General features: G+C 48.3%; 1 protein-coding gene across 2 annotated transcripts in view; it reads right to left on the bottom strand.

Moving 5' to 3' along the window:
• LOC139047535 (probable glutamate receptor) overlaps positions 1-17,127 on the bottom strand; it is a 106,166-nt gene that overhangs the window by 14,190 nt on the left and 74,849 nt on the right. For both annotated transcript variants that reach the window (XM_070521363.1, XM_070521362.1), the window contains exons 10-11: positions 14,608-14,837; positions 2,436-2,572 (exon numbers count right to left, since the gene is read on the bottom strand). In XM_070521363.1, coding sequence (XP_070377464.1) covers positions 2,436-2,572; positions 14,608-14,837 — 367 coding nt within the window. The remainder of the gene's footprint in view (positions 1-2,435; positions 2,573-14,607; positions 14,838-17,127) is intronic.

Below are 17,127 nucleotides of genomic sequence, written 5' to 3'. Positions count from 1 at the left end.
TTCTCAGACTTGGGCCGTAGCCACATTCGTCACTGGCACAAAAAGCGATTTCTGAACTAGTAGAGTACTTGAAGTGCACTGGTTTGAGAGACCGTCTATAGTGCTCTTGTGCATCCTCCCACGTGTACTCAGCACTCCCTCTTTCTCTCTTTCTACTCACCCTTTTTTTACCCAGAATATAGGGTAGCAAATGGGACACTCGTCTGGTTGACCTCCCTGCCTTTCCTTTGCTTGCTTTCTCTCTCTCCCTCGCTTAAAATGAAGTCGCTGAGTCGCTGGCCAGAACACTTCATTTTTAGAGAAAACTTGCTAGGTGTGGAGGATGATTATAGTTTCGTCATAATTCTGTACCCTACACATAATATAGACCCATTCAATACTGAAGCAACTTTCCCGCTTAGAGACTGTGAGGGTCTGACTTGCTAGTTACGTGTTGTCATGTGTACGTTCTACGCACATGAAATCTTGACACAGCTAGAAGGTCTCTTTAGAAGGTTATATGTAGTTTTAATAGCACCAGCATGCAAACTTACTCCGATCAGTGAATGTTCACAATGAGACATAGGTCAGTAGTTAACGATTAACACTTTAGTTGCACTCGCAGTACCGGACTCGAAGAATCTCCTTTGATAATTGCGATACAACTTTACATCAAGCGACGTGGTTTGAGAAAGGGTCGCCGTAGTCTTCGTTATATAACACTATCGCTTTCCTTCACATTTCTGTAAACCTGACGATCGTTGATGTCCCAGAAGTGAACTTCATATAAAGTGTACGAGTACAAGTGCACTTCAGAAGATGGGCAACGTACAAAATGCACTATAGGACCCCTCCCCGCACAAACAGTCATAGCATTCAGCAGTCAGGAGCAGCGCCACTTAACGACAGAGTAAACATAGTCTGATGAGAGCTTAACCTGCGACACTTCTAAAGAACAGGTTTACTTTCACAATCCAGTGGAAGCTAGGAACAATGCATTTACTATTTCTCGATGAACAGCAGCCATTCTCTAACACTCGAATTCTTGGTATTCAATACCAGAAGCACACAGTACACTCATAAATAAGGTTTCGAAAGGGAGGTTTTCAATCTTGGAGCACAGTCCTTTAATAACTTTTATGTATTGATTGACGCAGGTAGGAGCTGGGGTCTTACGTCACTTAAGCTTGGAAGTTGCCTACATACTTTGGTTCTTGCGTCATATAAGGAAAGTGAGGCCATCCGAACGCACGCACTCTAGCGCTATGGAAGATTTTGTGCGGCTGACTGAGTGTTTACAATACGACCTAGTGAGCCATCCTTCGCAATCATCTCAGCACTTTATATTGGTCTCCTTTCGCTTTGCAAAGAGTACATTGAGCATTCTCATGATTCAACAAAGACAGGTTATCTCCTAAACATCACCACTGCCATTGGTTCGGCGTGTTGGTGAACTAACTTTCAAAGCATATTTAGCGCCATTGAGCAAGGGCAGAAGGGAGACGACAGCACAATGCGCTAACAGTGGCGCCACATCATCCAAATTTTAACCATCCAAAAAAGCCGTCTCCTTATCTGTTAGTCCCCTTTCGGTCGACTTGTCAGATAAGGAGGCGGCTTTTTTCGATGATTAAAATTTGAATGATGTGGCGCCGATGTGCATGGGTGAATACGCGGTTGTTTCCTGAAAATGGTTGTTGAAGGTGGCGCATTGTGGCGTCGCCTCCCTTCCGTACTTGTTCGCCAGCGCTATATATGCTTTCAAATATCTATCAAAGGTGCTTTCCATTCTTTTTCTGCGGCAGTACCTTCATCGATTCCTTATGAACAATAATTGAAGTGTTGTCTTTTTTACGCTATGTATGTTCGCGCAACGTGTTCCCATTTGTGCTGTTCTTGTAGTGTTACGTTCATGTTTTTTTATATTTTTTTGTGGTTGAGATATATTAGTTCGGCTAGGTTTTTCTATCGTAATGAATTTGTTTGTACAATGTTTTACCGTTTATTTGCTTCGAGTTTTCTTGATATGTTCTTTTACCTAACATTTCGGGCTAACGGGCCTTTCGGATCTTCCACAGCTAACAACCATAAACACATTACGCTTATCTTGCGTGTAATGAGTGACAGTGTCTTTTTTTTAACTGAACCTAGACAAACACGTGAACTTAAAGACCTTAACACGTAAGCAGAAGCAGACTTTTAGATAAAAAAAGAGCAAATTAGTGAGTTATGCATCAAACGATCTTACTCCATTCATTTTGGGCAATCGCCTATGTTTCTGAACAGAAGGACAAGAAAAGCGGGTCAGTTAGTAGCGCTTCAATTTCATAACGAGCGCATTTCTCCAGCTCTAACTTAAAGCGCAACTTCTCAACACTGTTTTTATTTTGTTTCCCTTTCGATTCGCTGCAGTAGGCAGCCTAAAATCTCAGCAGAAGCAAGGATATTTGTCTTGCCTTGAATCCACGTAAACGTATTTGTGGTGCAGCGCCCTGTTGAGTCCCGTTTGGCGATTAGAAACGAGCACAGTTCTCCCACCGTCTCGTTCCAATTGGTTCACACGAACCTGGTAGAAAGCGCCACTGGTCGCCACCTGAAAAAAAGAAACAATTTTAGCAATTCTGATTCCAGCTCACTTTCCAAATGCTAAGCGAACATTTTACACAACAGACAGTGAGAGATAAAAGAGAGGAGAAAGGCAGTGAGGTTAACCGTAATCGAGATATCCAGTTTGTAACTCTGCACTGGTGAAGGGGTAAGGGGAGACAAAAATATCTTTTAAAAAATGCATACGCATGAGAAGAGTGGGAGAGGGGAAATAAAAACGTTAACAGTTCATCCATTAGGCGGAAAGGAAATTTTGTGACAGAGTGGCGTTTCGTTTCCGATGCTTTTTATCAGCACGAAACGGCCGTAGCGAATATATTTCCCGCGTGTCTCTAACGCGTATCGGGATAGATGCTTCTGTAAAGTATGAAAATAAAACTTAGTATTACATTTATGCAGAAAAAATTTCAAAACTGGCTTAGCATAGTACAATTAGTAATCGTGGCGGTTTTTGCGGACCTCACAGACACTTTTTTTTTCCTTCAGCGTGCTTCCGCGCTCGTCAAATGCAACGAGGAGAAAAGTCGCGAATACCGGCGTTGTCGAAATTGAAAAGAGCTATGCATAAATGCTTATTTCGAGACCGCATCGAGCATAATAAACCTTCCATGCTGCGCCGTTCCTACATCTCCGTCAAAAGTTCAAACGAAGGAATACTCCCACACCTATAAGTTCATGCAGGTTATGGTTGTCAAATGTGTGTATTGGTTGGTAAAAAAACGTTTTTTAATGTTCCGTTCATTTTTGCTGTGTCCAAACAATGTGGGTATCCATAGGGTAAAAAATGTTACAACTAAGTAAGGACAGCAACGAGTGAAAGTGCGTACCGCGAAATGGACAGGGAAGTGCATTTACTCCGTTATTGGACGCATCTTCAGCATAGGGGATTCGAGGCATATAAATCAGTAAACTGCGTTATTCAATAGCAGTTCGTTGACTGGACGGACGGAAGGAAAAAGAAACGGCTATGTGTGTGGGTGTTAATTGGGTGAATAGACGGAAGTGCGGGCATGGTTCAACAGATAGATGTCAATTATGAGCAACATCTTTGACACGGCATGGTGGCGTATGCCAACAAAGTCTATTTCTTTACTTTTCATCGGCGTGTTTCATCCGTTATTAATATTTATAACAAAGCCTTGCACCTTACAAAAATATGTATTGCCCTATAATGTATTCTTTAACTTTTCCACTTTTGCACTACCAGTAAGTACTTCGCCCATTTCCTCCCATGCTCCCCGGCAGATACACTACCTTTTCTAGCGTATCTAGCGACTGAAACCCTCGAAAAGCCGTTACAAAGCAATTATTCACTATCATTGATTCACAAAAGGAACAGCCTGGAATGCATTCAAATGAGGAGGTTGAATTTAATAAAGGCAAAGGGGGAGAGGTTGTCCAGGATAGCGTGCTTTTAGCCTGCTGCTAGTCACAGATGTAACGGGACGTGGGACATGTATGGAAAGGGAGGGGCGGTTGACGGACTAAACTAAAGTACAATGAGCTATTATATACATGTTGTCCCATTCGCGGATTTGCACCATAGGCACACTACGAGTTAGAGTAATGTGTTCACACAATACCTTCTCTCGCCAACACATTTACCACAGTCTTTGCACCACACATATGGTCCAGAGCGCATCCTCAAAACCCGTCTCACATGCAAAGTTTAGCAGGGATATTATGCCACGTTGGTCATAGTCAAGTTGTCTCAATGCGCCTAAAAAATCCTCCTACAAAATTGGCCGGACGTCGAAATGGTAAGCAAAAAACTTGTTTCCTTAGTTCGGCCGCATATTGAGGTCACACGCAAAGTACGTGGTTCATTGTTTCGACAGTGTGACACAAACTGCACACGGCCGTTCCTCTTCAATCTTGGAACGGTATCGACGAGTGTATGCCACACCGAGAAGTAAACGATGGTCATACGCGGAACGGTTTAATTTGTCCGGGTGGGCAGGGGCTCGACCAGCTTTCTGAACCCCATGTGTGTATGTGTGTATATATATATATATATATATATATATATATATATATGTATATATATATCAGCGTATAGTGTATAACAGCTGTGTCTTACCAGCACTCACGTACCGGGCAGAAACCCGAAGGCTTACGAAAAGGGTTCTACAAAAATTGAGGACGACGCAACGAGCTATGGAAAGAAGACTGATAGGTGTAACGTTAAGGGATCAGAAATGAGCAGATTAGGTGAGGGAAGAAACGCGTGTTAATGGCATCTTAGTTGAAATCAAGAAAAAGAAATGGGCATGGGCAGGACATGTATTGAGGAGAGAAGATAACCGATGGTCATTAAAGGTTACGGACTGGATGCCAAGGGAAGGGAAGCGTAGCAGGGGGTGGCAGAAAGTTAGGAGGGCGGATGAGATTAAGAAGTTTGCAGGCGCAACATGGCCACAATTAATACATGACCGGGGTAGTTGGAGAAGTATGGGAGAGGCTTTTGCCCTGCAGTGGGTGCAGCCAGGCTGATGATATATATATATATATATATATATATATATATATATATATATATATATATATATATATGTGTGTGTGTGTGTGTGTGTGTGTGTGTGTGTGTGTGTGTGTGTGTGTGTGTGTGTGTGCGTCGGTTACTGAGGGAATTATACAAGGCGCTCATTCATCATGTACCAAGGCTTAAAAAAAAGTGCGATTGCGTTACTCGAAGGAAACCTAGTGCATACTGCTTCTAGTACAGCGGAGTATCCGGCAGACGGTTGTAGCACCGAAAAAGACAACACATAGCAAGCGAGACGGGACAGGCGCTATCGCCTGTCCCGTCTCGCTTGCTATGTGTTGTCTTTTTCGGCGCTACAACCCTATTCTGGAAACATGCACCAACTAGCCCCCCAACAAGTGTTACTCAGAGTATCCGGCAGTATTCTTTTCTTTAGCGAGATTAATTAGGTAAATATAATTAATTATCTAACGAGAGAAGTACTGTCCTAATCGTCAAAGTGTCAGTGAGGCATTCGTAGGCACCCCCAACTGACCTCTCACTGAGATATATTCAGCGCCGTACTAATTGCGTACAATTTTTTTTCCGCACTGGTAAAATACCCCACGAATAATGAAAAATACCATGTCACTGGGCTCCCACTCGCATCATAAAGCAGCGCCCTCAAATAAGCTGATTAAAAGCAAATCTTTGCCTATCGCAAACCCGACGAGACAGCGCATCACCTTGGGACTGGCACGGAAGGGGCACCAACAGAATGTTTCGCGGCTTTGCAACTATTCCTTCCTCTTATTTCAACGTCGCACCTATTATCCGTCTCTCAAGGCCCACTGATCACATTGATAACAAAAGGCCCTTGGCGATGGAACCGAAGGGGCGCTCTGACCACGCAAGAAACGCGAAAAGCAATGTAATAGACATAGAATGTTTTTAAATGGCGGCTTTGCTAGCAGTGCATCGAAAGAGTGCGAACGCAGTTATATTTCGCGCCAGAAATTTGTTTCGTGCCAAAGCCAAACTAAAGTGACGGTCTTATTTTTCATGAGAGTGCATACGGGATACAAAAACAAGTTCGTGGCAAAAAAATTAAAAACAAATAAACTGAACGGGAAGCGACTCACGGGTAAAGAAACCCTGTGCCCTGTAAATGAGCCCTTCCAAGATATCCCACAATATGTTGTGGTCTACGTTGTGATAGGCTCCTGCAATGTCTAAAAAAGGCCGATTACAACGGTCTGCTTTCTACTCTTGATATTTCAATACACTGGGTAAGCACAAATAAGTTATCATCACAACGCCTACCTATTCTGAATCCATACTGAAGTTCTCCCAAAATGCAATTATTTTCTCCTTAGGCTTGCAGCTTTAATTTGATCGCCTGCATGGCTAGCCTGTATATTACCGGTGTAATGGTCAATGGTCTATACGAGTGACCATTGATCTTTATCATTGACCTTATCTTTATAAATTAAGTTCATTCTACTATGTCACCAACTGTGTGGTATTCGATGTTTTAAAGGTTCTTCCACTGCTTTCACCACAGATTCCTTACTTATTCGTCCTAGTTCATTATTCAGCCTAACGGGAGCGTGGTCTAAGCCTGTAGCTGTACGCTTTGGAATTTTCTCCGGCTTTCTTCCAGTTGAAATAAGTCAGCACCAGCTCCTTTTCCATCTGGTTCTTTTTTGGCTGCGCAACGGAGGCGCCATGTAGGAGCGACGGATAAAACCATTCTATTCTATCTCTATTCCAAACTATTCTATCTAAAACCAACTATTCTATCCTCAGCAGTTGAAGCTACAGGAGGGAAGTCGGCCGGCGCATGCGGGTTTCTGGCCACTGGTGGAGAACGGCAAGGAAGCCACGATGCGGACAGCTGCGGTTTGACGGGAGAAAGGGCACCGAAGGAGAAAGCCTCACGGTTGCGTACAAAACCCCTCAATCTCCAGAAGTAGCGCCAACCACTTCCCTCCTCCTCCGCTCTGCTTCCACTTCGGCGCGGCCTCAACAGTGGCGCCGCCTATGTCGTCCCTGCCGTTGGAGATGATGGGCAATGCGCTGCTGGAGGAAATCCGCGGAAAAGTCCGTTCGAGCCCTGCGGAACACCTTTAGAGGCGAAATTTTGCATCGTCAGTCCGTAACTGGCCTCAATATTGTAGGGTTGGAATGGCGCAAAAAAATCGCGAGAAGGACCATTATTTAAGGCGTAAAGCGCCCGCACGATGAGAGTTGGTGTTGCTGAAACACAACGCATGTACACGGTGAGCACAAACACGCGCCTGATTACCTCGGTTTCAGGTTTTAATTGCGTGAAATTATGTGTACGTAGCTTCGTAGGCTCATTTACGTACCCGCGGGATGCTTTTGTTGGGCTGGCGCGTGATATATTCCAACTGTCTGGGGCCAGCAATACCCAGCAACAGGGCCGCTTGTGCCCCGCACTTTTTATGGATATGTGTACCTCATGCAAGGGCTGTGGAGGCCATTAGCGACGTTTGCACACGTAGACAGTACTGATAATTTGAACAACGTACCAGCACATGAAATTGTTTTTATTATTTATTTGTTACAGTGGAAGTGGTTGGAATCTGATAGCAAGAACGAACTTGGTGGGACAACTGGGCAGCGGTTCCGAAAATAATAATCCGCCTCCATCTTTCCTTGGCACCAGTAACACTTTTGTTGAAGTGCTAATTACATATATGTGTACTGCATGCATCTGGATTCTTTTGCGTTGTAAATTGTCGCAGGGAAGCAGTATTGCTTTAAGTGGAACACTCAAGGCAAAAAAGACAAGAAAACTTGATTCTTAGGTTTTACATGGCAAAATCACGATCTGAATAGTATTGACACGTGTACTTATCTTTATCGGGCAACCACGTTTCGCCGCTTAACAACTGTAATCGCAGAGCGAGGGACGCGCCTGCATGTATCCGACGTTTCTGGAGAGTTATCGACGCTTCTATCCGCGTGTCTGTTGTCGCCGAACCTTGTGTTATCAGATTTCATCGCGTGACACGAATGGTGTAGAACTTTGTGGAAGACACGCGGGTCCCATCAGTTAATCTGGAACGTTCGACGACTGATCTATAAAAGCCGACGCGCTTAACCCGCTGGTCAGTTTTTACGACGATCGCTGACCGTGTTCGCCGCTATCGTTGTGCTATAAGTGTAGCCTGTTTTTGTGGGCACAGGTTCGCCCAATAAAAGCTAGTTTTGTATTCCACCAGATTCTTGCTTTCTTCACCGTCACTACCCCGTGACATCTGGTGGAGGTGCTTTTCGTTCATGTAGCGGACGCCCCCGACAAGCCGTGATCCAAGCCCGGAGCACAAAGAGAACACCAACGTAGTCCCGGAGCATCGAGCAAGCCGCCGTCTTCAACAGCTGCCCCCGGAGCGCGGACTTCTACCTGAGAAGACCAAGAAGATTGTGGACAAGGCAACCCCAATGGCAGCCCCAGCGTCCCCCATCGTGCTGCAGCAGCCCAGGGAACCTCCGACGTTCCGCGGATCAACATTCGAGGACCCGGAAACCTGGCTCGAAACGTATGAGAGGGTCGCTAAGTTTAACAGTTGGGACAGCGACGACAAGCTGCGGCATGTCTATTTCGCATTGGAAGACGCCGCCAGGACGTGGTTCGAGAAGCGGGAAGCCACCTTAACGACGTGGGACCTTTTCCGAAGCGGCTTCTTGCACACGTTTACAAGCGTCGTGCGAAAAGAGCGAGCCCAAGCTCTACTAGAAACCAGAGTGCAGCTGCCAAACGAGACGATCGCAATCTTCACGGAGGAGATGGCCCGTCTTTTCCGGCACGCCGACCCGGAAATGTCGGAGGAGAAAAAAGTTTGCTTCCTGATGCGCGGCGTCAAGCAAGACCTTTTCGCCGGACTTATTCGTAACCCACCGAAGACTGTGGCTGAGTTTTCTGCAGAGGCATCGACGATCGAGAAAACTCTGGAGATGCGCACCCGGCAATATAACCGCCAGGGGCACACGCCGCAGTATGCCATCCAAGGACTAGGTTCGCACGACCTTCAAGAGACCATCAGGGCCATTGTGCGCGAAGAACTGCGCAAGGTCCTGCCTTCGTCGCAGCCTGAAGTGGCCTGTATCGCCGACATCGTGGAGGAAGAGGTGCACCGATCCCTTGGAGTTCCTGAGGTGGAACCAGAACCACCGCAGCCGGAAGCAATGACCTACGCCGCCGCCATCGCCCGCCGTCAAGGCCCCCCTGCGCGACCGCGCCAAGGTCCTGCAACACCGCAATTCCGTCGTCCACCGCCGCCGCCGCCAGCGCGCCCACCCGTCTCCCAGCGCACCTATGCGAGGAAGACGGACATTTGGCGAGCCCCCGACCACCGCCCGCTCTGCTATCACTGCGGAGAAGCCGGCCATGGGTACCGCCGATGCCCATACCGCGACATGGGACTGAGAGGGTTCGCCGTCAACGCGCCGCGTCCACAGCTTGGGGAGCGCCCACGTGACATTGCCGATTACCTAGCCGCCACTCAGTGGAACTCTCGACGACCGTCCCGTTCGCCGTCACCAGGCCGCTACCTGTCGCCGCAGCGCCGTCCATACACTGGCCCAGCCCGGTGCCGCTCTGCGAGCCCATACCCGGAAAACTAAAAGCAGCAACCGGTGGAGGTGCGGTTGCTGTTCGTCGAACTGACGAAGATCCTCCGCCGCCGACGAAGACGACGAACAGACCATCTCGACGACATAGCGACACGCCGCCGTCCCGACGAAGTCTGGAAGCCAAAACTACACCGACGAAAGACGGCTTGACGACGCGACGTTCCAACCTCAGTTCAACACGACGCAGCCGTGATCCAACGCCAAGACCTAACTGCAATGCCAGACAAAGAACAACCGACCTCGACGTGCTTCTCGACGGCCACGCAGTCACTGCCTTAGTCGACACAGGGGCCGATTACTCCGTAATGAGTGGACACATCGCCGCCCAGTTGAAGAAAGTTAAGACCGCATGGGAAGGCCCTCAGATTCGCACCGCTGGAGGACACCTCATCACGCCGACTGGGATCTGCACGACAAGAATAACCATTCATGACCGGACTTACCCTGCCACCTTCGTTATCCTCCAAGAGTGTTCACGAGACGTCATTCTCGGTATGGACTTCCTGGACCAACACTGCGCAATGATCAACCTGAAGTCGAAGTCAGTAACGCTGTCGGAAGATCAAGCAATGCCGCCGGAGAGCCCTCGTAGTCACCACGCCTTGAGTGTGCTCGAAGATCAAGTGAGCGTCCCGCCTTGCTGCAGCGTCGTTATTTCGGTCAGCACCGCAACACCCGCTGACGTAGAAGGCGTCATCGAAGGCGACCAACGTCTACTGCTAGACCATGAAATTAGCATCGCAAGAGGGATCGCTCGACTGCATGGAGGGAAAACTGAAGTGTTGCTGACAAACTTCAGCCAGGAGTTCAAGCACATCAACAAGGGCACGACGATCGCGTACATCGAGGAAATTCTGGAAACAAGTAATGCGTTTGTCCTCTCGGATTCCGCCGCATCTACCCCGACGACCATGGTTCCCGAACCAGACTACGACATTAATCCAAATCTCCCTATGATTAAGCAACAGCAGCTCAGAAGTCTGCTCCGACGATACAAAGGCTGCTTTTCGGCGTCATCGAGGTTTCGACAAACACCAGTCGCCAAGCATCGCATAATCACCGAGGAATGCACTCGCCCACTCCGTCGGAGCCCTTACCGAGTTTCGGCGCGAGAACGTGAAGCTATAAGAGAACAAGTCGACAAAATGCTGCGCGACGATATCATCCAGCCGTCGAAAAGCCCGTGGGCATCCCCCGTTGTTCTGGTAAAGAAAAAGGACGGAACTCTACGTTTCTGCGTCGATTATCGTCGTCTGAACAAGATCACGAAGAAGGACGTATACCCCCTCCCACGGATAGACGACGCATTGGATCGGCTCTGCAACGCTAAATACTTCTCGTCCATGGACCTAAAGTCTGGCTATTGGCAAACAGAAGTCGACGAAAGAGATCGCGAAAAGACCGCCTTCATCACCCCAGACGGCCTCTACGAGTTCAAGGTTATGCCATTCGGACTGTGCTCGGCGCCTGCAACGTACCAGCGCGTGATGGACACGGTTTTAGCAGGATTGAAGTGGCAGACCTGTCTCGTATACTTGGATGACGTCGTCGTCTTCGCCGGAAATTTCGACGTTCACCTTAGGCGGCTGGCAACAGTACTAGAGGCTATTAGGTCATCAGGACTTACTCTGAAGCCCGAAAAGTGCCGCTTCGCTTACGAGGAGCTTCTATTTTTAGGCCACGTCATCAGCAAATCTGGAGTCCGCCCCGACCCGCAGAAGACAGCTGCCATAGCAAAGTTCCCACAGCCCATCGACAAGAAGGCAGTGCGTAGATTTCTTGGCATGTGTGCCTACTACAGGCGATTTGTCAAGAACTTTTCACGCATCGCTGAGCCGCTGACGCAGCTAACTAAATGCGACGTCGAGTTCAAGTGGGAAACGCCGCAGGCCGAGGCATTTCAAGAACTCAAACGACGCATGCAGTCGCCGCCCGTATATGCGCACTTCGACGAGCACGCCGATACCGAAATCCACACTGACGCCAGTAGCCTAGGCCTCGGCGCCGTCCTGGTCCAAAGAAAAGATAGACATGAACACGTGATAGCTTACGCTAGCCGGTCGTTGTCAAAAGCGGAAGGCAATTATTCTACAACCGAAAAGGAATGCCTCGCCATCGTTTGGGCTACAGCGAAATTTCGCCCTTACCTATATGGCAGGCCATTCAAAGTCGTCAGCGACCATCACGCCTTGTGCTGGCTAGCGAATTTAAAGGATCCCTCAGGACGGCTGGCACGGTGGAGCCTCAGACTACAAGAATACGACATCACTGTAACATACAAGTCCGGACGAAAACACTCAGACGCCGATCGCCTATCACGCGCCCCCATTGACCCGCCGCCGCAAGATGACGAAGATGACGACGCCTTCCTTGGAATAATAAGCGCGGAAGACTTCGCCGAACAACAACGAGTGGACCCGGAACTTAAAGGCCTCGACGATCATTTGGAAGGGCACACCGACGTTGTCCCCAGGGCATTTAAGTGCGGATTATCTTCCTTCACGCTTCAAGACGGTCTACTCGTGAAGAAGAACTTCTCGCCAGTCCGCGCCAATTACCTTCTTGTTGTCCCGTCAGGACTTCGTCCAGAAGTATTGCATGCCCTACATGACGATCCGACCGCTGGACACCTCGGATTTTCCCGGACACTATCGAGGATACAAGAAAAGTATTATTGGCCGCGCCTGACCGCCGACGTCACCCGTTATGTCAGAACGTGCCGAGACTGTCAGCGACGCAAGACACCGCCGACAAGGCCAGCCGGATTACTACAGCCAATCGAGCCTCCTTGCCGACCATTCCAGCAGATCAGGATGGACTTGCTGGGACCCTTTCCGACGTCAATAACCAGAAATAAGTGGATCGTCGTGGCGACGGATTACCTCACCCGCTTCGCTGAAACAAAAGTACTGCCGAAAGGTAGCGCAGCCGAAGTGGCGAAATTCTTTGTCGAAAACATCCTGCTGCGACATGGCGCCCCAGAAGTCCTCATCACCGACCGAGGAACGGCCTTTACAGCGGAGCTCACCCAAGCCATTCTGAAATACAGTCAGACAAGGCACAGGAGGACAACGGCTTACCACCCGCAGACGAATGGTCTTACGGAGCGGCTGAATAAGACCCTCGCCGACATGCTAGCGATGTACGTCGACGTCGAACACAAGACCTGGGATGCCGTCCTGCCGTACGTAACATTCGCTTATAACACGGCGGTGCAAGAAACAACACAGATCACGCCGTTCAAGTTGGTTTACGGCAGGAACCCGACGACGACGCTCGACGCCATGCTGTCGCACGTAACGGACGAAGAAAATCTTGACGTCGCTACCTATCTCGAGCGCGCCGAAGAAGCCCGACAGCTCGCCCGCCTACGGATCAAGACCCAGCAGCGTACCGACAGCCGACACTACAACCTCCGACGACGCTTCGTCGAGTACCAGCCCGGCGACCGTGTTTGGGTATGGACCCCGTTACGCCGGCGAGGACTCAGTGAGAAGCTGCTGCAACGCTATTTCGGACCCTACAAGGTCATCCGACGTATTGGCGCACTAGACTATGAGGTCGTGCCAGACGGCATTTCGCACTCACAGCGGCGCCGCGCACGATCTGAAGTGGTCCACGTGGTGCGCCTTAAACCATTTTACGGACGCTGATGAACTTCCTTAGTTTGTTTTCTTTGCTACGAGTGCTTTTCTTTGTTACTTTCGTTTGTTTGCAGCATCGGGTCGATGCTTTTTAAGAGGGGGGTAATGACACGTGTACTTATCTTTATCGGGCAACCACGTTTCGCCGCTTAACAACTGTAATCGCAGAGCGAGGGACGCGCCCGCATGTATCCGACGTTTCTGGAGAGTTATCGACGCTTCTATCAGCGTGTCTGTTGTCGCCGAACCTTGTGTTATCAGATTTAATCGCGTGACACGAATGGTGTAGAACTTTGTGGAATACATGCGGGTCCCATCAGTTAATCTGGAACGTTCGACGACTGATCTATAAAAGCCGACGCGCTTCACCCGCTGATCAGTTTTTCCGACGATCGCCGACCGTGTTCGCCGCTATCGTTGTGCTATAAGTGTAGCCTGTTTTTGTGGGCACAGGTTCGCCCAATAAAAGCTAGTTTTGTATTCCACCGTATTCTTGCTTTCTTCACCATCACTACCCCGTGACAGTATAAGGCACGCCGTAATAGGAGACTCCGGATTAATTTTGAAGAGCTGGGCTTCTTCAACGTGCTCCCATGAATATACGGCCTCCGCAACCGCTATTTGACCCCGCGATCTCCCACGATCCATCAGTCTGCGCGTACTATCGTCGTACTGGGCCGGAAATGGCGGGCGGAACGCGCTGGAAAGAAAAAAAAAATACACAACAGCGCGAAGCGTACTTCCACGTTACAAAGATTGGCCATTGTGGGAGGGCGACAGGAGGCCTGGACGAGGAAACGCCGGGGAGAGCAGGGTGGCGGAAAGGTCGCAGAATGGAGCTACTTTTGTAAAATTTAGGGGTTTTAGCGGCGTATGCATTGCGCCGCCTAGCAACTGCCTGAACAGTGGCACCTGCGCTTCCAAGGGGAGGTCGGGTACCACAAAGAAATGGCGCAGAAAGCCAGATTGCCTCTTTCAACCCCTATAACGCTGGTTGTGTTCAAAGGTGCATTGCAGACCTTGTCATGCGAGACATCTTTGAACCAGATGAGAAGGTGCGCTTCAACACTGCCTCGTAGGCTTCCCTGTGCATAGATTCATAAAGGCAGGTTGGACCTGCAAATTTTGTTTTCAATTGACTTTTCCGAACTCCTCACGGTGAACCCAAGCATTTGGGTGAACCTCTATGTGAGTGGTTAGGTGACATGTCTGGCATCGTCCGCACGGTATATAAAGCAAGCTCCGGCCTACCTTAATGTATTCGATGAAGATGGTCTTGCTGTGGGTGCAGACACGCACTTCGCGCCTGACAAGTGCCTTCTCTAGCGTGTCGAGGTCGCTGATCCAGGTATCGTGCACGGCCACACTCATGATGGCCACCAGGCGGCCGCTGTACAGAGTGGTCAGCACAGTCACGAACAGCCACCACGGACCGAGGAAGACGCGGTATCCGGCACTTGGGTGTTCTTCTTCCCACGGGTCTGAACGACAACAAGGAAAACCCTCCAATTGGCTAAATTTCATAGCAGGTGAAGTTTCACAACCTTTTGTTATTGTGTGCGCGTTCGTGTGCGTGTATTGGTGCGAAAGTAGCTCTAAGAAACAAAATATAGGATAAAAAAATCAAACCCTTGCTTGTGCTTTGCATGCGTTTAGCTAAAAACGCGTGCACTGTTTACCCTTGGGAAATGACAACATAATTCACAAATCACAATGCCATCAAGGCAGTGGATTTGAGCACCCATCTCTCTACATTTCTATGCCCGCTTCAGAATTATTTACATTACTTCCCCATGTCAAAAGCTTTTCATTTGCTCCCAGGCCTGTCTTCTGTGATGAGTGCTCGCCTGCGTTGCTTGCGTATTTCGCTCTCTTTCACGCACCTTATCTCTCCTAGTAGCCATCATAACAACCGGAAGAAATTCTCCTAAATAGGGCTCAAGGAAATAGCATGCCGTCATTCACATTCCAGGTAATCACAGATGCTAATGAAAACGAAGTGTCATTGCGTCACGCTATGTTCTGGCTTAAAAAGCTGCAGCATGCTGATCCTGCAGCACATGGTGCCCATGTACCTTAAGTTCACGTTACACCATCAGTTGAAGTCGCTTTATGCGTGTGCATTAAAGTTCGTTGGCGCCTTCTCGCCAGCTAAATGTTTGATCAACCCCACAGCGGTTGACGGCTGTGAATCCACTTGACTAGGTTTTCCGCGCACTGTTATTGCCTATGGACAGGGTGGTCCTTTATGAAAGGGCACACGTGAGCGCGTGGCCTGTACTCTGCGAAGGCTGCTTAGAGCGCCAGCAACAGGCAACAAGGGGAAGCATGTCCGCTTGTAGTGCCATCTAGTGGCGGCCCGAGCAAGCAGACACAGATGATTGGCAAGCGGCTGTGGACTGCCTCCCACGCCAGGTGGATGCGCAACAGGCCCGGGCTGCAACGCAGCGTCTGCAGCTAGCAAAGCACATTCGGTATGCTGGCACATTGGAAACGTGGAAGGACCAACATATGCCCGCTATAAGTAGGCGCGAGCGTATTTTATTGCGTAAACATTCTTCGGCGAGTACCGCAGCAAGATCTGGCCGCCATGCCAAAAATGTAATGCCATCTATCTGCACAGAAATGCGTAGTGTGCGAAGTTACGACATTTAATCATTATAACAGCGTAAATATATATGATTGGTAGCTTTATCAGCGATGAGGAACAATTGAAAAAAAAATTATAAGAGAAAGTAACCATGCAGATGCATAGGGTCCACAGAAAATCCATGGGGAACGCGTAGGGGTGGGCCAACTTGAAATTTGGGCGTAGGCCAATAGAAATTTTAGAGTGGGCCAATTTAAATTTGGAGGTCGACCAAATTGAACTTTGGAGGTGGACCAACGTCAATTTGATGGTGGGCCAACTTAAATTTGGTGTACCTTATAATCATATTCTGATATTAGCAAGTAAAAACACAGAATATATATTTTATCTAATTAGATAACTTTAATTGATCATTAATTAATTATTAATTATTTAGAATTAGTTAAAGTAATTAAATGAGTTACATTGAATAAGAAATAATTTAATTAATTGATTAGTTGATAATTAGGCAAGAGACCGTGGCTATTTGTGCCCACGATCAAAGCACTTGCTCACGTTAAGCTCAATGAACACTAATAAATATTTAACGCACGGCAGAAAAATAGCACTAATTTAGGAGGACCGAAAAAAATAGAGATGTACCTTATAAAGTTGCGCCCTTTTGCTGCCGTGCGTCTTTACCAGTTCGCTCAAATGTCAGCTGCTATGAATCGAAAAAAGCTTAGGCTGCTTGTAAAGTTGTGTCCTTTCTTAGGATTGTACCATTGTCTTACGACTACACTAGCTCGCGTTGATCACAAACCACTGTGGGAACAAACCAGTTACAAAGTGGCTATGACCTAAGATACTGTATCAAAGGGCAAGGGATGCCCTTGTGGAAAACGTTCAGCGACAGCCTCTGAGCGCCATTCGCACCATGCGTAGCACTCATAACCAAATTACTCGCATATCATTGTCTATATTAACTGTGGGAGAAAAGGGAAGCTGCAGACAAGAGTCAACTGTCGACAAGGTAACTTGTCTCTATCAGGGAGGCAGTTTACAGCATATGTTTAATTGCCTTCGAACGCTTGCTGCTGCAAAGGTGCCATAATTCGCATGTAGCTCGAGTCAGGCACGCTGACGGACTGACGAGGCTGCGAGGGATTCGTAGCATAAAAGATCATTATTTGACAAATGAC

The sequence above is a fragment of the Dermacentor albipictus genome, chromosome 7 (genome assembly GCF_038994185.2).
Source record: "Dermacentor albipictus isolate Rhodes 1998 colony chromosome 7, USDA_Dalb.pri_finalv2, whole genome shotgun sequence".
Lineage (NCBI taxonomy): Eukaryota > Metazoa > Arthropoda > Arachnida > Ixodida > Ixodidae > Dermacentor > Dermacentor albipictus.
The sequence above is the reverse complement of the archived record's forward strand: the minus strand, read 5'-3'. Positions and strand labels throughout refer to the sequence as shown.